General features: G+C 36.8%; 1 protein-coding gene across 1 annotated transcript in view; it reads left to right on the forward strand.

Moving 5' to 3' along the window:
• Window positions 1-21,523, forward strand: part of LOC127427566 (rho guanine nucleotide exchange factor 10-like protein) — a 187,234-nt gene that overhangs the window by 47,245 nt on the left and 118,466 nt on the right. Inside the window, exons 8-13 of the mRNA XM_051675204.1 lie at window positions 4,726-4,834; window positions 5,611-5,714; window positions 7,016-7,093; window positions 10,599-10,778; window positions 15,753-15,869; window positions 17,225-17,317. Of these exons, the coding sequence (XP_051531164.1) occupies window positions 4,726-4,834; window positions 5,611-5,714; window positions 7,016-7,093; window positions 10,599-10,778; window positions 15,753-15,869; window positions 17,225-17,317 (681 nt within the window). The remainder of the gene's footprint in view (window positions 1-4,725; window positions 4,835-5,610; window positions 5,715-7,015; window positions 7,094-10,598; window positions 10,779-15,752; window positions 15,870-17,224; window positions 17,318-21,523) is intronic.

The following is a 21,523-nucleotide window of genomic DNA, read 5'->3' on the forward strand; positions in this document are numbered from 1 at the left end:
GCTTTTAATCACAAACTTAGGGATAACACAGTCACAACTGGCACAGTAACTTCTTCAGCTTCACAAACTCTTTAGCGTCACTCTTTAGCGGCTCCTAGTCACAGCCTCTTAATCATCACAAAGTCTTTATCACAACTCTGTAGTGTCAGGAACTCAGTAGCTTCACCGTGAGACTCTTTCGGAATCCCCACCCGGGAGATTATTTTGAAGAGTGCCTCCGCAACACTACATGCTGAGATGCTGCGTAGATGCACGGCTTCTGGACATCGCGTTGCATAGTCCACTAGGACCAATATGACGCGATGTCCACGTGCTGATCGCTCTAATGGCCCGAAGAGGTCCATTCCAATTCTCTCAAAGGGGACCTCGATCAGCGGAAGGGGGCGCAATGGCACTTTTGGGGTGGCCAGTGGATTCACCAGCTGACATTCGTGGCATGCCACACACCACCTGCGGACATCGCCGCCAATGCCTGGCCAATAAAAACGGGCTATTAGACGGTTCAGTGTTTTCCTTTCCCCTAGATGATCCCCCGCCATGGGATTATAGTGAGCCCCCTGGAACATCATTTCCCGATGGCTCCGTGGTATTAAGAGCTGGGTTGGATTTTCCTTTGTTTGAGTGTCCTGCGTCACTCTATACAACCACTCACTTATAATTGTGAAATAAGGATATGAAAGGGCGACACCCGGCTGGAGTTGTTGACCATCGATCACTCTCACTTGGTCAAAGGCGTGCTTGAGGGTTCCGTCTTGTGACTGCTCCAAAAGAAAATCCCCTTCAGGAAATCCCCTGAGGATGGGAGGAGCTGCAGCCTCTCCCCCCCCCCACATCATCGAGACGTGGAGCAGACGAAGACAGCCCTGGCTCAGCCTCCCCTGCCAGAGCATCGAACATTTCACATCTCATCGCTTTTGTGCAGGACCCATCTGTGCATATTCCCTTTAATACATTTCTAAATTCAGGCCAATTAGTCCCCAAAATCAGCGGATGGGTGAGGCGGGAAATAACCGCGGCCTCCACTCTATGTATTGTACCCTGAAATTTGATCACCAGGGTCACCACATTTGTGAATATCCCCATGCACACACCTCGCCCTCACCGTTTTAGCTGTGCCCAAAGCCTCGTGTTGAACCAAGCATTGGTGGACCGTGGTTTGATTACAACCTGTGTCCAGCAATGCTTGGTGAGTACCCCCCTTGATACTTAACAGTATCTGGTACTCTCCGGCTCGGTCGGGGGCAGCCTGCGGGGTGTCGGGGATCCGGACCACCGTCCCCAGCTCCATCACCAGGCATTGATCCCAGAAATGCCCCAGATCCCCGCAACCCTAGCAGACCGGCCCAGATGTCACACCCTGCGTCGGCAGGCACTTCCACCTGAGGGGAGAGCGACGGGCACTGTAGAGGTAGGGGGTGGTGGCCACCTCCTCAGGCAAAGAACTGGCCTTGGTGATGGAGCTCCCTGCAGGAACGGGCTCTGGGGAGAGAGCAGAGTGAGAGGGATGGGGGAACACACAGGGGGAGGGGGAAGAGAGGGAGAGAGAGAGGAGGGTATGCCACCTAGTGGTCCTCCGCAAGCTGGATGGCTTCCTCCAGCAATGCCTGGTGGTGGCACTGGACCCACTCCGCTGTCCCCTGCTGCAGTCGATGAATCAGCTGTTCCAGTACCACCTGGTCGACATCAGGATTCCCCACCAGCAGCCATTTCCGGCACGCGTCTCGGAGCCGTTGGGAAAAGGCAAATGGGCGGTCGGTCTTCCCCAGCTTCAAGGTCCGGAACAGTTAGCGATACTGTTCTGGGCTACGACCCACCCGCTGCAAGATGGGTGTATAGGCCAGGTCATCATAGGCCAGGAGATTAGCCTCTCTCTCTCCGGACGGGCGCTTGACCACGCCCCCGCTGCCACACCTCGCAATACCTTTTGTCTGTTCCAAAAATTAACCGTGGTTTTACTAAAGTAACTGTAGTTCAACAATGGTATTTTTAGTAAAATCATAACCACAAAATTTACCATGGTTTCTACATAACCATATTTTAACCATGCATTTCATAGTAAAACCTTATTAATAATACAGGAAAAATATATGATAATAAAAATCATAATCATATTCTGGCAAAAAAAAAAAAAGGTTACCGTTTTACTATAGTAACACCATGGTAAGTTTGTGGTACATGTATGGTTAAAAAAAAAAAAAAAAAAAAACATTGCCTAATGAAAAACCTGCAGTCAACCTGCAATTAGTTTTAACCATGGTACATGTACCACAAATTACCCATTGTATTACGATAATAAACCACATTTATTTTTTTTTTTTGGCAGAATGATTATGATTTTATTACCCTAGTTTTGGTTTTCCTGTATTATTTCCTGTATTACTATAGTTTACCACAAATATCATGGTCAAAATCAAAGTTACTGAAGTAAAACCATCTCATCTCACATTTTGTGGTTACAATGGTTTACTACATATATCATCGTTCAGCAATGGTCACAATAGTAAAGCTGTTGTGAATGTTGTGGTGACTATGGTTTTACATGTACATTTAGTAATTTAGCAGACAATTTTACCCAAAGCCACTTACAAAATCGAACTATAAATATCATAGTTCATCTGTGGTTTCTGTAGTAAAACCATAGTTAATTGTCATTATGCAAAATGCAAAATGTAATGTGAAGGAAAGCAAACCTTTGCACACAAACTATTGCGAGGAAAAGCAAACCTTTTTGTGAGGGGATGCAAAAGTATTTCAGAGAACACATTCCCTCCCTGTCCTCTAAAGGGGCTCTCTAAATTTCCATGCCAATGCCATTTTATGTTGGTTAGTGCCAGCCTGTTGTTGATCTAGCTAGTTAGCCAACATAGCCATGCTGTTCACCAACCAAACATTAGCTGATCTGTCTGGTAAGGGTTGACCAAGGAAGTGTTGCTGGCTAACCCAGTAAAGAACCCAGGTGGGGCACTAAACAAAAGCCCCATTTATGTTTTTTTTTTTTTTCAGTAGGGTAAGGGGCCGTTCACACAGGCAACATTCTTGCATTCAGTCTCTAATGTTTTTGGCTGTTGCTGTTGTTTCAGCAACTCACACAATACAGTATGCGCCACTTTTCATAAAGTGATAGTTCACCCAAAAAATTTAATTCTCTCACCCTCATGCCATCCCAGATGTGTATGAGTTTCTTTCTTAAGCAGAACATAAACTAATATTTTTAGAAACATATCTCAGCTCTGTAGGTCCATACAATGCAAGTGAATGGGTGCAAAAAATGTGAAGCTCCAAAATCCACATAAGCGCAACATAAAGGTACTCCAGACGACTCTGGTGGTTTAATCCATATTTTCTGAAGCAATATGATAGATGTGGGTGAGAAACAGATCAATATTTAATTCATTCTTCCTTCACTTTCACTTTCTTCTTCTGATTTTGGAGATTCACATTCTTTGTGCATATTGCCTCCTACTGGGCAGGGAGGGGAATTTATGACAAAAAATTCTTAAATATTGATCTGTTTCTCACTCAAACCTGTCATATTGTGTCTGAACACATGGATTTAACCACTTGAGCCATATGGATTACTTTTATGCTCCCTTCATGTGGATTGTGGAGGTTCAGAATTTTGGCACCCATTCACTTGCATTGTATGGATCTACAGAGCTGAAATATTCTTCTAAAAATCTTAATTTGTGTCCTGCAGAAGAAAGAAAGTCATACATATCTGGGATACCAGGAGAGCGAGTAAATCATGAGATACTTCTCTAAAAAATATAAGCACTGTGGTTCTGTTGCACTATTTCACTTTGTGCTGTTTGTTCGAGGGTCCTGGCCAGCCCAACACAGCAACATTTACTCTACCAATGGTGTGAGTTTGAGGCAGGACTATGATTTTTTTTTTTTCAACCCAGGGAAGATGGTGAAAGTTTTCTTGAATATGTTTTATTTATTTATTTATTTATTTATTTATTTTTTTATTCTGTTTGGTGACGCTAGTGGCACAGAAATTATACACTACAGCTTTAGATGGTGTGTCAGTTTAAAACAGAATGAATCTGGAGACCCCTGCATTCTGTTCCATTCTGTTCCATCTAGCCGTTTTTGAACGCAGGAATGCATCAAATGTGAACGGTCCCTGAGTATCTCTCTATCCTATTTTCTCTGTCTCTCAATGTTTATCCTCTCGTTCTTTGCTTAAGGTCCCTTGTTGTATCAGTTTTTTTTCTTTCTTTATCTCTCTTACTGTCATTTTTTTAAATAACCATGCACCATTCAGAACACTTCCACCATAAAAACACTCCATATTGCTTTAGCTTCCTTAATCTCTAATTTGATATATATGAGGGTGAGTTATGGGGACACTGGTAAACAGTGTCAGTAAACAGTTCTCATGTGATTCAAGCAAGACTCTCTATGAATGACCTGCATTTGTAGAGATGGACTGTCCCCCTGCTTTTTAAAAATCTAAAAATATCATTGTGCCTTGATGTTCTCTAACACGATTTGGATCTTGTGGCTTGTGGCCATTGAAACAGACACAGTTGAACACACATCCATCTGCAGCTCTGAGCTGGTCTCTCACAAATGGCAGGCAGATCTGCGTATGGCTGTTTATGCTTGAGTGCTGGAGATGGCTGACCTTTTTCTATACGGGTGTACCACATCACTGACTTTGCAGGGCCTCCAGCTGGATTGCTGATCATCTTCTTGTTCCCTCTGGTTCATGCACAGGTCCATCAGCTGATGCGTGCGGCACGTAGCGGAACGAAAGATGGCCTGGAGAAGACCAAATCTGCCGTCATGAGAAAGGTCTCATTTCTACATAAAAAGGACCACTCAGGTAATGTTGGAATGATTTTATTTGAGAATCTATCTTCTCTCAAGCACCCTTCTTCACCCCTTTTTCGTTTGATAGAAAAAGACCAATCCAGGAGAGAGGCAATTAAACATTTCAAATGCTTTTTCTCAGAGGAACAGTGTGGTGCATTGAATTATGCCATGGCGACAGACAAGAATGTTAAATGGCTCTCTGAGCTTTCGTAACTTCTAATTTTAAGAAGAGAATGGACTGCTTTGATATAAAATTTGGAGAGAAGATCTGATGAGGGCATTTTATACACAGGAAATGAGGGGGGAAATTGGCTGGAATTGGTCCCCATATTGCCCTTCTGCACAATGGGGCAAGATTACCATTTGGAAACAGAGACTGGCATGCTACCTATTGAAACCAAACTCTAAATGGCCACCAATTCTCATTTTCAACTGTTGATGACTTTGTGTGGGCTGCATAAATGCTAAACATTTTGTTTTGGAGGTTATAAAATTATTTTAAGAGCCTGCTGAAACAGGTATGAAGATTTTATGGCTTTGGGTCTCTGAAAAGGTGCAAAATTGTACAGTATATTGGAAGGATTTTCATTTATAGCTGTGTGAAGTGAAAGATTGTTTGGATGTGGCTTAGAACAGTTTTTTTCCAAACAGCATTAGATTCCTTTCACTGTACTTTTTTCTGTATGAGCAGCTCCTCAGAGTTGTAATAAGATTACAAGTGAATATTCGCTCTGCTTTGCAGAGATAAATAAGTATTTGAACTTGTGTTTATGTGTATCATTACAGAAGACATTGAGGATGATACAGGGTATTTGGATGTCATGGTATCAGAGGCAAAACACCCACCTGCACAAATGGGACCAATGCCAGATGGACTTAGTAGCCAACAGGTGCATGTATATGTATTTATTGGTATGAAGATGAGAGAGAGAATAATGGAAAGAATAAAAACCCATGCCAAAACATACAAATATGAGGGAACATGGCATTTTGTAGATTTAAGGAATTTGCATGAATATTATCTCATTCAAAAACTATTGTAAACAGTATATTTTTTAATTTATTTTTTTGGTAACACTTTACAGTAAGATTCCATTAGTTAACATTATTTAACAACATTAGTTGACACAAACTAACAATGAACAATACTTATTAAGCATTTATTAATCTTAGTTAATGTTAATTTCAACATATGTTAATACAGTTTTAAAATCAAAAGTTGTATTAGTTAACATTAGGTAATGCACTATGGACTAACATGAACTAACAATGAATTTTAGTATTTTTTGTTAAATAACATTGACAAAGATTAATAAATGATGAAAAAGTGTTTTGTTAATTGTTTGTTCATGATTAATAATGCATTAACTAATGTTAATGAATGGAATCTTATTGTAAAGCGTTACCTCTCTCTCTCTCTCTCTCTCTCTCTCTCTCTCTCTATATATATATATTATTATTATTATTATTATTATTATTATTATTATTATTTCATTTTTATGTATAGAGGACCCAAATGTGACACTCAATAATCATTTGAGAAATATATAAATCATCTAAAAATTTAATAAATCCTGAGATAAACATATGAAAATGAATAATTCAATCAAATGTAGTAACTTATAATATAGAAATAATAATACAAATAAATATGACATATTTTATATATATATATATATATATATATATATATATATATATATATATATTTAAATGTAATAAGTAATTGTTAATGGCACTTTTAATTTGCCTTTTTTTTTTTTTTTTTTACAGTATCTACATGTTGATAATTGAATGCGTTATTGATTTATTGATTCCTTAAATGATTATTGAGAGTCAAATTTCGGCCCCCTTATTTATGACCTTATATTAATCGAGATACTACATAGTAAATCAATGCAAGAACCATTTAAAATGAACTTGTGAAGGCATAAAGGTGATTACAAATGGTAAAAAATGCTATTCAAACGGTGATAAGTAACACAGCACCTAAAAGTACACTTTCCCTTATGCCTCCTGATTAACTTTAACCTAAAATCTTGATGTTGATTGAAAGAAAAGTTACTGGACATGTAATGATTCAACTACCCATATGCTATTATTATAAAATGTAAAACAAAAAAAAAAAAAAAAAAAACAATCTAACTAGGGCTGTCTTTGTAGATGACAATGTCTTTTATCTTTTCCACAGATTGTCCGACGCCATATTCTGGGCTCAATTGTGCAGAGTGAGAGGAGTTACCTGGACTCTCTAAAACGGATTCTACAGGTAAGACGAATAGGCCAAGAACAGCTGTGCAGGCAAAACTGGTAAAACAGCTTGTGAAAGGATGAAGTGGGCTACATTTAAACACTGATTCTTGAGATGAGGGACAAAACATGTCCTACACACAAAAGTATGCTTTATGTTAAAAATCAAGAAATGAATAATAATAAAAGTACTGAAAAAGTTCAATGTAATCGAAATGTGTATACTCAGGGCATTTATTACCTATATTTTTAAATAATTTAATTAGGCTTTTTTTTTTTAAATGCATGCTCTATACTTGGAAGCACATGTAACTTAACCTCAGCAAGAGGTCACAATGATATTCTGCCAAACAAAAGTTTAAAAATGCAACAAATTCATAAATATAAATATCAAATGAAAGGTAGGAATCTGTAAGATATCAAACAATACATAAAGTAAACTAAATTATATTTTCCATAAAAAATAAAATTAAAAAAACTATCCATCAAAGTTGTGTCCTCACTTTGCATCAACTCCGTCAGATTTTTTTTATAATCCTGAATAAATCAGACAATGTTATGATCAGTTATAACTCTGAGTACTTCTTTCCCACTACCTGCTCATGGTGGATGCAACAGTAGGACACGTGGTCTGGTAAGATTGATATTTTTTCATATTTTAAACAAACAATTTTTTTAAGTCTCTGCGGTCTCAGTTTCATCATGTCAACACCATCATTGTGATACTTTCTTTTCAGAATTTTGGAATAATTTTGGCATTTTATTTAGGTTATAGAGACAGCTTTAGCTGAGGGAAAAAAAACAAAATAGCCCAAAGTACAACAAATGGTTAAGATGGAAAAATATTCAATTTTGTCAACTCCATCAGAAGTTTCAGTATAAAAAAATAAATAAAAAAATATAGAATGTATTTTGTCACTCATCTCCTTTATTGAACACCATTATTAGAATAGATATTTAAAGACGTTACACTTGTTGGATGGATCAAATTAAAATAGCATGCTTTGAAGTGTGTCTGACGGAACTGACACAGATTACAGTAAGATTTGTGTTATGTAGTGAAGAAATGTCAATAAAAAAAAAGGAAAGTGTTTTTATAAAAACCTGTTCTCTTACATGGTTCGTTAGCTGAGACATTTGTCTACAAATATCTCCATTTCAAATTAATCAGTATTAAAAAATAAAAACCTGTTTTGTCCCTTATCTCAAGAGTATATATATATATATATATATATATATATATATATATATATAAGTTTTTAAACTTTTGATAACTCTCAAATGTGTGTTTTTTTTTTTTTTTTTTTTTTCAGCGTTTTGAGATCAAACTAGAACTCAATCCTTTTTTCTAAAAAGCGATTTTGTTCTCTCTCAGAATCAAAAGAGTGGTTAGAAGAGAAATCTAATTGCCACTTTTAGAGTTTCTTGAAATGCTATGTTAAAATATCAGTCAAAATGCCTCATTTTTTTTTTTTTACTTGAAATTGTTAAATAACTGTCCTGATTGGAAGGAAAGAGCATGTGAAAGGATTACAGACAATGCTGATGTTCCTCTCAAATCTGAAAGCCACTAAACAACAGATAATACTATAAATTGTCTTTTATACTGAATTTGCATTCACATTCACACCCCTTTAAAGGAAGCATGCAGGTTTGGTGGGTTTCATAGTGAGGAGTTTTGTTACACATAATTCTTATCTCTGCAAGTGTTGAAGAGAAAAGCATGTAATCACACTCCTTTAAAGGCAGAGGCACCGTCTGAAATCGAATCACAGATCAATGACAGCTTTACGCTCTATGAAATCTAGTCATTCAGAATCTGTCTCGCTCTTATCTAGCTTTGTTGTCAAATCAAATCTCTGTCAGGTGTAATTTACAATTCCTGCTCTTTTTATAACATGCTAGACATGGTCTCAGTGACTAGTGACTAGATAGAAGTGGCCCCCAAAACCAGGGGGGTGGGACACGTAATTCAATTTAGTAATGCTGTTTTGGCCAGACGTATCTTTAGAAAAATAAATAGTCCCATTGCCTCATCTTTTGTCTTATTTTCTCTTTGTCGATAATTCATTAGCGGTGGAGACTACAGGGCAGGGAAGAGAGAAGGCATGAAAAATCTATTGTGTCCACAGTATAACTAGCAAAGAGACTTGGCTTTTAAAGATTAGCTCTTGTAGTTTATTTATAGGCGTTATCCAGATTGTTTCGCAATTTAAGGAATTCAAGCCTGAACAAATATTTAGCTGAGCGTAATTAAAATTTGAGACTTGTTATAGGGCAGACAGAGCTGGTATCAGAGGGAGTGCAGTATTTAAAGTAATGTTCTGGGTTCAATACAAGTTAAGGTCAATCGACAGCATTTATGGCACAATGTTGGTAACCACAGAAATTGATTTGGACTCATCCCTTCTTTTCTTTAAAAAAGCAAACATCTGGGTTACAGTGAGGCACTTACAATGGAAGTGAATGGGGCCAATTTTTGGAGGGCTTAAACACAGAAATGTGAAGCTTATAATTTTGTTAAAGCACTTACAGTAAATCTTCTGTTAAAAAAACATGTATTATTTGAGCTGTTAAGTTGTTTAAATTTTCATTTTTACAGTCGATTTAGGGTTTTAGGGTTTGTTGACATTACATTGTCATGGTAACGAAGTTGTAAAATTGGCTATAACTTTACAGAGAAAAGGTTTGTAAGTGATTTTATCACACAGAAATCATGTTTACATGCATATCCTTTACGTCTTGTGGCTATACTTTAAAAACAGTGAGTATTTTAATGTTCAAAAATTGGCCCCCGTTCACTTCCATTGTAAGTGCCTCACTGTAACTTTAATTTCTTTTTTAAAGAAAAGGAGGGGTAAGACTAAATTAGTTTTTGTGATTATCAACATTATACCACAAGTGCTGTCGATTAAGCTTAACTTGTATTGAACCCAGAACATTCCTTTAACTTTTAAGAGATTAAATTACAAATGTTTAGGAGTTGATAGTTTTCTGGGACTAAGAAATATAGCTGTGGGAGCTTGGCAAATGTATAAATCAGAAACCTTGCAGAATATTTGGAAACCTGTGTTGTACTTTATTATTCAGAAGAATTTGTCTTACATCCTATAGCTTAAAGCAGAGGACAGTTTATAAAATTTAAAACAAGGCCCACTGAATCAGAAAATATGTCCTGAAAGAGTACCATAAAAGGAGGTGAATGTTGATAAGTATGCATACATCTCCATGTGTCAAAGACATGCATTATTTCAAAGATGTATTCATATATGCAAATTGGACATTTTGAATCTTGTATTCTAATGAATGAAATAGATAATGCACTGAGACACCATTTTTTCACTTCCCTGTTAAAATTAATTCAACACATTTGTAATCTCACTCCCTTGTCAAGGTGAAGCAAGTAAGAGCTGTAAATGAAATTATTTCCCATGTGTAAATGCAAAAAAAAAAAAAAAATAAAGTCACCTTTAGAGCGGAAGCATATATAAGACATGCAATCTACATTTCATATGATTCTTTAGGAATACCAGCGACCTTTGATGGAGGCGGAGCCTCGGATCCTCAGCATCAGGAAAATACGGCCTATTTTCTTCCGTCTGTGGGAAATCATGCAGTGCCACTCGATGTTCCAGATTGCCCTGGCATCCCGGGTGGCCGAATGGGATACAAGTGAAAAAATCGGGGACCTCTTTGTAGCTTCAGTGAGTATGAAAATACTCGGAAGCGCCAGCTCTGTTTCTAGACTGTTTAGGTTGGGTTAGGTTTAGTTTAGCAACTTGCAAAATAATGTATCTTGTCTAAAATTCATATTATACAAGACAAACCTGAGAAATCAAGAAGAATAGATTTGAAATCATTATTTAAAGAATTGTTGACCCGAAAAAGAAAATTCTGTCATAATTTACTCACCCTCATGTCATTCCAGTTTTTTAACACAATGGCAGTTGATACTGACTTTTAATTCAAATAAAAAAATGGACCCAACAATATCATAAAAGTAGTCCGTGCAGCTCCTATGTCATAGTCCAAGTCTTCTGAAGGCATACAACAGGTTTTATTGAGAAACAATCTGAAATTTAAGTCATTTTTCAGTGAAAATCTTGATGTTTGTTGCATGTTCATGAGCACTAAGAGAAGCTCGTTCACAATAGTTCCACTCAGTCAGCATTCACTTTCATTGCATCTTCATTGCTTTAGTTTTCCATATAATTAAAGTGAATGGTGACTGAGGCTAATGGTGATTCTGCCTAACATTTCCTCATGTGTTCAACAGAAGAATGAAAGTCAAATATCAGTGTTTAGGTTTATGAGGGTGAGTAAATGATGACAGAATTTTCATTGTTGGGTGAACTATTCCTTTATATGCACTATACAGCTTTATGTCCGGTTTGTTAACATTACAGACTCTCTTATTTTACTGTAAAAGTCACATTTTATGTTTTCATGACTGTTTGCAGATTAAACTCAGTGTTAACTGACAAGCCTATATAGTAGCACTCTCTATCATGTTGTCCTGAGCTCTTGTTTTCACTTGGTTTGTTAAAAAAATTAAAGAATTAAATAACAGACAGTATGTTGGGTCAGGCTTTTTGGCCCCATGTAGTGAAAATACTGATCCCTAATCTAAACTCTGAAACAAACCACAGTGTAAATAACCATGCATATCTAACTAGAGCATTGTGTGTTATTATGGTGCTCTGAGGTTAATGTTAATAGAGCTGGCAAGTGTTTTGTCTACTAACAGTGTTCCGCTCTGGTTTACTTCAAAAGCGTAGCCAATTACTATGAGTGACGATTGCTGTCTCCAACCATTGTGAGGGCAGATAAAGCGTGTTAGCATCATTGGGCCACAGGGTGTCTAATGGACTAATGAATAAGCTTTCTGTAGTGACCCTCCTCACAGAAAGCATCCATCGGCTGTTCTCATTATTTGTCTGTTAAAAGAAAGCGCTTGGCCCCTCTGACCTGCTTTTATTGATTTGCACTGTTGGTCTTTAATTCCCAGAAGCACAATGCAGTACTGCAGAGTGAAAAATTATGGCTGAAGTTGCAGTACTGTGCATCGGAAAACTTTACCTCTGTAAACCAGGCACCTGAATTGACTCTTGAAAATGCCCAAAAAGTACTTGCGCATCTGGATGTATGCCCTGTTATGACTTTAACAATTCCAGTTGTGATTCCTCTTTTTTTTTTCTTTTCTTTTTTTTTTTTTATCCCCTTTTCTCCCCAATTTTAGAATGCCCAATTCCCACTACTTACTAGGTCCTCGTGGTGACGCGGTTACTCATCTCAATCTGGGTGGTGGAGGGCAAGTCTCAGTTGCCTCCGCTTCTGAGACCGTCAGTCCACGCATCTTATCATGTGGCTCGCTGTGCATGACACCGCGGAGACTCGCAGCATGTGGAGGCTCATGCTACTCTCCGCGATCCACGCACAACTTACCACGCGCCCCATTGAGAGCGAGAACCACTTAATCGCGACCATGAGGAGGTTACCCCATGTGACTCTACCCTCCCTAGCAACTGGGCCAAATTGGTTACTTAGGAGACTGGGTGGCTGGTTGCTGGCTGGAGTCACACAGCACACCCTGGATTCAAACTCCAGGTGTGGTAGTCAGCGTCAATATTCGCTGAGCTACCCAGGCCCCAGTTCTGATTCCTCTTTAACAATTCTGGTTCCTTATCTATTCCATAACATTTATTTGAGTACTTTTGAGGAAGAAATACTTGAAACCAAGAAATGCAATTCTCTGCATGTTCTGCCCCCAGCAGCCTGTTTCCAAATTATGAGATCCTTTCATATTTCAATAGAACATGTAACAAATCAGAAATCATTTTAATTATGGCTGTCAATTGATTAAAATGTTTAATTGATTTAATTACATGGTATCCCGATTAATTAATCACATTAATTGCAATTAATCACAAATATAAATATTTGCTTAGAAAGCCCCTCACATAATTATTCAATATATAATGATGAAATAATTATAAATATTTATCTTTATATATTTACAAATAATATATATATATATATATATATATATATATATATATATATATATATATATATATATATATACTGTATATATATATATATATATATATATATATATATATATATATATATATATTCAGATAATTAAAATGCATGACATTATTGTGGCAGAGGAGTTAAGCATTGATAAGACAATACAAATAGCGGCTTTAGAATCCAATGTATTGTTTTTTTGCATATTATTGAACATAAGCCAATCATCGGCATACAGTTCACAGCAATCCATTTTGCAAGTGAATTCATCAATCTGTCAGAGATTTATTATGAGGGCATGTCTAAGGACCCGTCAATGTACACCTGCGTCAGATGAATGCTTTTGGAGCGTCTCACTTTGGTTGTGTCACATCATAAACATAACATTTTTAGGTTGCTGTGTCAAGTTAAACATAGTTTAATACTTGGAAGAACATGTCTTGAGATTATTCTTTAACAAAGTTCCACTGATTACACCAAAACTTGTGTTTATCTTTAACTACAAATTGTCATATGATCATCCAGTCAGTTATTACAAGTTCCACAAGTCTTAACATTGCATTTCACAGTAACAGTTCTTATTTTAATTTGTTATTACTCATGCATCAGTAAGAGTAACTACACCTACTGATGTAAACATGTTTTTGATTCAGTAGAGTCATCTGTTTGGGAAATGCACAACACTGGTCTCGCTGTATGTTTTTGATTTAGTAAGAATCAGCTCATAATAGTTATTCCTTTGGGAATCGGACAACTTTGGACGCACTTGTATGTTTCGAGCTGTAGATTCAAAAGAACCGGCTCATGAGAGTCATTTGTTTGGGAATCGGACAATGTTGGACACAATGTTTGTTTCAAGCTGTAGATTCAAAAGAACCAGCATCATTAGAGTCATTAATTCAGGAATGAAATAAATTGACACATTGTATGTTTTGAGCTGTAGATTCAATGGAACCGGCTCATAGGAGTCATACATTTGAGAATCGGACTATCGTAGACTAGCCGCACGGAATGTTTTGCGCTGTAGATTCAAACGAATTGGCTCATAAGTGTCATGTGTTCGGTAATTGGACTACTGCGTATTGATCGTGATGTATGTTCCAAACTGTATAATTAAATAATTCAGCTCAGAGTCATTAATTCAGGAATCAGACTATACTGATGTGCTGTATGTTTCAAGCTGTAGACTGAAAAGAACCAGCTCATAATATTCATTTGTTCAGATATCAGACTACACTGGACACCAGTTCTCGGTTACCAACCCTAGTTATAACCCTCTTCTCCATAATTTGATCATCATTTGATGAATTACCGCTGCCACGATCAATAGAAAATGTACATAAACATCTAATTGTAATATATGTATTTCTGTTTATTCTGTGAATAAAGCACATTCTATAATCTTATTTATCATCTGACACCATAAACTTGTGCAAATAGTGCCTGGTAGCTGAAAATACCGAATAGCTGAAATACAGAGTGCTGAAGTGTCACATCCGTGTCGTAAAATTGCCTCTGTATGTATGCGTGTGTAGGGTCGTCACAATACCAAAATCATATTTTACGGTACTATACCAGCTAAAGTATCAAGTAGTATCACGATTCATTCTTAACACAGTTTGTCATAGCAAAGGTGGTTCTTAGAAACTAGCCATTCCACTTATTGCTTTGGAAGTTCAAAACAGCCAGTTCAAACGGTAACGGCTTTAAACTTTTAATCCAATATTTCTGAGATTATTTGAATGTTGGTAACATAAAAATAAAGATATTGTAATGTTGAAAAGACTGCTTTGAGCAGCTGTTTCATTATTGCAACTGTTTCAGCCCCGGTCTCCCAGTAAACAGCAGCACGAGTGCAGATTATGTGCCCTTCAAGTGGACTCCGTAAAAACCGTAATTATGAGTTCCGAGCACATGAATGACCCAGCGAAGTCAGAAGTTCAAGTGGGAAACTCAGAATTCTAGATGAGACCCAAGTTGCTGAGATGGGAGGAGTGCAAAATAAAAATAAAATGAATTAGTGCACTTTTAAATATGGATCCTGATCTTAATTTGCTCAGATAAACTTGTTTTTAATGCCACCATAATTTTAATAATTCAGAATTTAATAAATTATAAAAACATGTATTTATAATTTTATAAATAAAAATGTTTTATTTAATACTTTTTTATATAAAAAATATTTTAAAACATAAATTAGTTAAAATGTATTTTTTTTAATTATGCATATTTAAATTTAAAAATATATAAAAAAAATAATAATCATTTAAAATTTAATTATTGAAAATTATGCATATTTCAAATGTATTATTTTAGAAATGAAGGCATCTTCTCTGCGCAAACAGTGTAGGGCAATGTTGCCTGCAGTCTCTAATCTAGAGTCAGCTTTTCCCATCTCACTAATTGATAAAGTTTGGATTTAAGTAGGAGAAACTGATCCTAGACTAGCAGTTTCAAGCAGTCTAAAGACAGGGTTGTAGAAATTATGTTACTAAGAGATTATTGAAATGCTGGTGTTTCCAAAGGTACGCCAAAGGTCAAGAAACACCACTGATAAAGACAAACTGTCCATTGTTAGTGCAATAAACATAATGAACATAACCTTATGAAATGTATTTTCCCTAATCATTCCTCTCTAATCCTAGTTCTCCAAGTCCATGGTGCTGGACGTATATAGTGAGTACGTCAATAACTTTACCAATGCCATGGCCCTGATTAAGAAAGCCTGTATGTCTAAGCCAGCATTTCTGGAGTTCCTCAAGGTAAGAGCTAGTCTTTGTTCCTAATAGCTGTTATGTTCTACCTTAAATAACCTCTGTCTGCCTCTGTGGCGGTGTTGATTTATGGAATATTAACTTTAGAGTATTTTATTCTCCTGTCATTTTTTCCCTCTTGTGGACATTCATTTTAGTAGCTTAGGGAGGTTAAATCATTTCAGTCAAGCCACTCATATTTGAACTCTGAATGTACCCTAGTTTTAAGTGTTGCTCTTATTTTATTTAAAATGTTTTACCTTGTAAATGTGATAACTGAGGTTATCTGTGCTCTTAAAGGAATAGTTCACCCAAAATTGAAAATTATCTCATCATTTGCTAAACTCAAATTAAGATTTTTAGAAGAATATCTCCACTCTTTTGGTAAGTGAGTGGGTGCCAAAATGTTGATGCTCCAAAAATCACATAAGTCTGCATAACAGTAATCCATAAGACTCCAGTGGTTCGATCAATGTCTTTAGAAGTGATATGATAGGTGTGGGTGAGAAACAGATCAATATTTAAGTCCTTTTTACTATAAATTCTCCTTGCTCAGTCAATCTTCACTTTCACTTTCACATTCTTCTTCTTATGTTTTTTGGTGATTCACATTCTTCATGCATATCACCCCCTACTTGGCACGGAGAAGAATTACTAGCAAAAAAGGATTTAAATATTGATCTGTTTCTCACCCACACATATCATATCTTTTCTGAACATATGGATTAAAACACTGTTTTATGGATTACTTTTATGCTGCATTTATGTGCTTTTTGGAGCATAAGACATTTGGCACCCATTCACTTGCATTGTATGGACCTACAGAGCTGAAATATTCTTCTAAAAATCTTAATTTGTGTTCTGCAAAAAAAGAAAGTCATAGACATCTGGTATGGCATGAGGTTGAGTAAATGATGAGATAATGTTCATTTTTGAGTGAACCATCCCTTTTAAGGTAAATAAAACACACATACACACACACACAAAAATGTAGTTTTTCCATGGCAGTAATATTTGCTTCAGATGAAAATTGTTAACATTTTAGAGGTACCGTACCCAGATTGGTATAGCACCTGTGATTAATACCTGTGAAAGCTTTTAAAATGCATAGTTGACCGTAGTCTGATATCCTTGCTTTGAAGCCTGCTGGAGGGCTCTCAAGCACAACTACTCTCGGACACTGTGCCGTCTAATGACTACTAAAGTCTGCTGGCAGGAACCAGAGAATTAATAGTATAATGCTAACCTCCACCCACCTCTCTGACTCCCTTGAGTGCTAAGATTCTTCTGCTTTCTATGTGGAAATGACTGTGTCTACCCTTCTTTCCCTCTCAATAAGTGGGTGCTTCTCTTTATGTTTGCAGAAAAAGCAGGCGTCCAGCATTGATCGCATAACACTCTATGGTCTGATGGTGAAGCCTATTCAGCGTTTTCCTCAGTTCATCCTTCTTCTGCAGGTCAGTATTTACCCAGTAACTATATTCTCACAGTGTAGTCATTCAGAGTGCTTGAGGGGCCATGCTCCTTCAAGTGCCTGGAAATTGATTGCCAAGCAAGTCTATACCAGGTCTTCTGGCAACCTATTGTCTCAGAGTCCCATGTTCTTCTGGCTCACTGCATGATACAACTTTGGGTGTGCACATCATGGACTCCAAGGTCTGATACTTATACAGAGAACTACAATAAACCAAAAAAGCCCTGTTAAAACTCATATGTAATAATTCATACGAGATGCCAAAATCGTATGATATTGTATGACTGTTAATTCCATAGAGGCCAACCTATCAACAAACAGAATTTCAAATCTAGGCCTGTCACGATTATGAAATTTGGCTGATAATTATTTGTCATTCACATAATTGCGATTATGACCAATAATTGTCTGTGTTCTGGCTTTCACAATTGTGATGATTAATTGTCATACAAATTGTCATACTAAAGTTGTATGTGTGCTTCATACACATATATCTTAAGAAGTCATTTATTCATATTTAACTTGGATCATATAATAAAATAGGGATGTATAATTTCCTTTAAAAACTTGGAAAATATTGCTTGGGGGTAGAATGAAAAGAAAAATAATATTTAAATATAAAAATATTTCCAAATACTCTCTCTGTTTGTTTAACTTTAGTCTTGGTCCATTTACATTTACACTTGCTTTTTGAACCCAGCCAACCTGAATAGCTGTTATGTTACGCAATGCTACGCAACGCTACGCTATATTATGCTATGCTATGCAATGCTATGCTACTCTGAGTGCACTCCGTAGTGCAGGAGATGGTCTGCGTTCATTTGAAGTGCTGGCATAATGCAATAACCCCAGAAATGAGACAAAAATGCGCATTCATTACATTTCTATATTAACTTAAATTAGTTTATTTGGATAATAAAATGTGATTGGAATTTGAAGTGCACAATAATCATGGTTAGACTGATTTAATAATCATGACAGGCCTATTCACATCAATACATCACAGGCATGAAGTTTTAGCAAGCCTCTTAGGCAACACTTTATTTTACGATAATAAATGTCAGTGAACAAATTGTATTACTCATTCCATATTTATTTATGTAATACAAACGACTGATGTTTGTCAATAACCTGTAATGCACTTCCCTCGTCTCGTTCCAAACCCAGATGTTTTCTTTCTTCTGTGGTAGACAAAAGATATTTAAAAAAGATATTAAAATCATGGTTGGGTTTAGGGTTTGGCTAAGGGGGTCACACTGTATGCTTAGTTTTTGGTTTGGGTTAGGGATTAAATGTAGGAACAATTTTAAAATCATTGTTCGTTGGTCCGTTTATTTTACCGTATGGTAGTGAAAGTGATACCAACTTGTACGGCCAACTATGATATCTTAGGATTGCGCCATCTCGTATTATTAATATTATGACATCTCATGAGATCAGGTTGGAATAAACCACAAACTTGCTTAAATAAATGGGAAATATATAAACACAGCACTGTCCCTTCACGCCCATTTCTTGTCTACGCATGCACGTCACGTGCTGAAATGTCAGAATCTAGAACAGAATCTAATTCAGAAATATCATGCTGACCTCCGCAACCAGCCGGTCTCAGATGACAGTGAAATGTCATGAATTCACTACTGTTCCACCGCAGGACTGTTCGCTCCGTCTTGCTTTCTCTCTTGTCCCTCCTTCACTTATATTAGTTTTAAGGGACAAAGAACAAACACGGAATTCTGAGCCGAACTTTCCCATTCGGGAAGAGCTGCGACACTTCATTTCATACCTCAATAGGCATCGATTATGCACGAATTATGATAGATAAGTTATGAATGCGATTAAGGAATTTTCCTGAAGCTCAGACTTTAGAGCTAACATATGAGAAGATAAAGATAAATAGACTGGCTAAGACTTCTCTTTTATCTGTTTTCTCTTTCTTTTGTGGCCTACTTCAAGCAAAAATATTTATCAGAAGTGTGTAATTTTTTTTGGCATATGCTATTTGCACCCTGGTGCAAAAATAATTGCACCCTGGTGCAGATAGTGTCAGATACTATTTGCACCCATATTTAAATACTAACATACAGTATGGGCATCACTGCTGTGTGTTTATTGTGTTTATTTAGAGTCCCACAGACTACACACTACATTAACCTCTACCGCTAAACCTGACCTTAACCTTACCTTAGAAAAAATAACCTTTGTTTTACTACAGTAACCATGGTTTCACACGGGAACGACTGTGATCGACAGACCCCGCCTCCAGATCAAACCCTTCTATGCACTCCCAGACATTCACAGTGACCAAATCAATGTGATGAACTCAACATTTCATTTTTATCTAATATTTTAAGTAGTATTAAAGGAAATATTAAGTGGAAACAGGAAATCGGCTGGGAAAAAGAGTAGGACAAAACACAGTTCGAACCGCAGTCGCTAGGACAACAGTGCACATTCACACACAATCTTTACTCCCCATGCCACTGCAGCGACATGGTTAGTTTGTCGTATATTTCTGTGGTTCCACATGACTATTGGGGAGAAAATAACTCCGCTGTGTGGCAAATACTTTCTTGTATCCCATCTTAATATGTCAACTTTAAATAAGCTAGTTGAGCATTTGAGCATTATGACCAGCCTGACTTTACACACTTTACCTTTAAGGAACAGATAATTCAAAAATCATTTACTCAGCCTCAGATCATTCCAACTCATCCCAAATATTATTTTCTTTTTTCCTTATACACAAAAGCAGATCTTTGGGAGAATGTCTGAGCTTCTCTTTTCCATACAGTAAAAGTGGATGGTGATTTATTCTGCCAAGCTCCAAAAAGGACAACAAAGCATCTTTATATTGCAGTCTTTGAAGCCGTGCGATTTTTATTTGTGTTTTTTTATTTTTTTTTAATGAACTGACCGGAATTTAAGTAGTTATTTACTGATAATCTTCCCATCTGCCACAGCTCTCAAATCCTATTCTTGTTTGCGTTCAATTCAAAACATTCAATGCTTAGTGAATGCTCCTGGACTACAAGAACAAATTTTGTTTACCTTCAATTACATCACATTTGGCATCATTTTTCAATTGAACACAAGCGCGATTACACAAGGTTATCAGCGAATTACGACTTGAATTGTGGTATGTTCCTCACAAAAAGCATGACTTCAGAGAAAACTTGGAATATATGCACACAGATTGGCAATAGAAATCACTTTCCACTTTCCTTGTATGGAAAAGAGCATTTCTTTTTGTGTTTCATGTAACAAAGAAAATATTTTTTTGGTTGGAACGACATGAAGGTGAGTAAATGATCACAGAATTGTCACTTTTGGGAGATCTACTCCTTTAACAGGTGTCATAAATACTTTCACATTTTAAAATGCTGGGTTATTGACACTGTCTGTTCCCTCTTCTGTCCTCTGTCACTCAGAGAGGGCTTGCCAATGGTTGTTGTTTCAATGGCACAGCTCTGTTGTAATGATTCCCATAGGGTTGATAACATGTTTGTCTCCAGAATGTGAGACGGTGCTGTTAGTTTGACCCTCTCTTGATGCTGTTGAGTGGGTGTAAAGGTACCAGCTTCAAATGAATAGTAATAGTACTATAGTACATCACAATGACTGATGTGTTCTTTGTGCCGTAGAGGTGCACTCATTATGCTCTGGCATTAGCTTCCTCAAATGATTTTGTGTTACTCCCTTTCATTTGGGTTCTTTCCTTTATCATCTTATTGCCATTTCACCTTCACATTCTCTTATTACCTCATTCTCTCTTTCACCTCCCGCCACATGTTTTTGTGTGTGCTTCTTTGGCACGACAAAAATGGTACATTTGCATCGCTGCATTCAATGAGGTTGAATTGTGCGAAAATGACAATACTGCAAATAAGTAATACTAAAGAGGTGGTTCACCCAAAAGTGAAACTTCTGTCATTTACTCACCCTAATGTTGTTCCAAACCCAAAAGGAGATGTTAGGGAAAGTGTTAGATTTAGTCACCATTCAATTTCATTGCATCTTTTTTTTTCCATGTAATAAATGTGAATTTATGAGGCTAAGATTCAGCATTTAATCATCCTTTGTTTTGCCACGGAAGAACTGAAGTCACACGGATTTGGAACAACATGAGATTGAGCAAATAATGTCAGATCAAGCAAAACGCTAGGTGTGTTTAAGAAATAGAAAAAAG

This window comes from Myxocyprinus asiaticus, chromosome 37 (assembly GCF_019703515.2).
Source record: "Myxocyprinus asiaticus isolate MX2 ecotype Aquarium Trade chromosome 37, UBuf_Myxa_2, whole genome shotgun sequence".
Classification (NCBI taxonomy): domain Eukaryota; kingdom Metazoa; phylum Chordata; class Actinopteri; order Cypriniformes; family Catostomidae; genus Myxocyprinus; species Myxocyprinus asiaticus.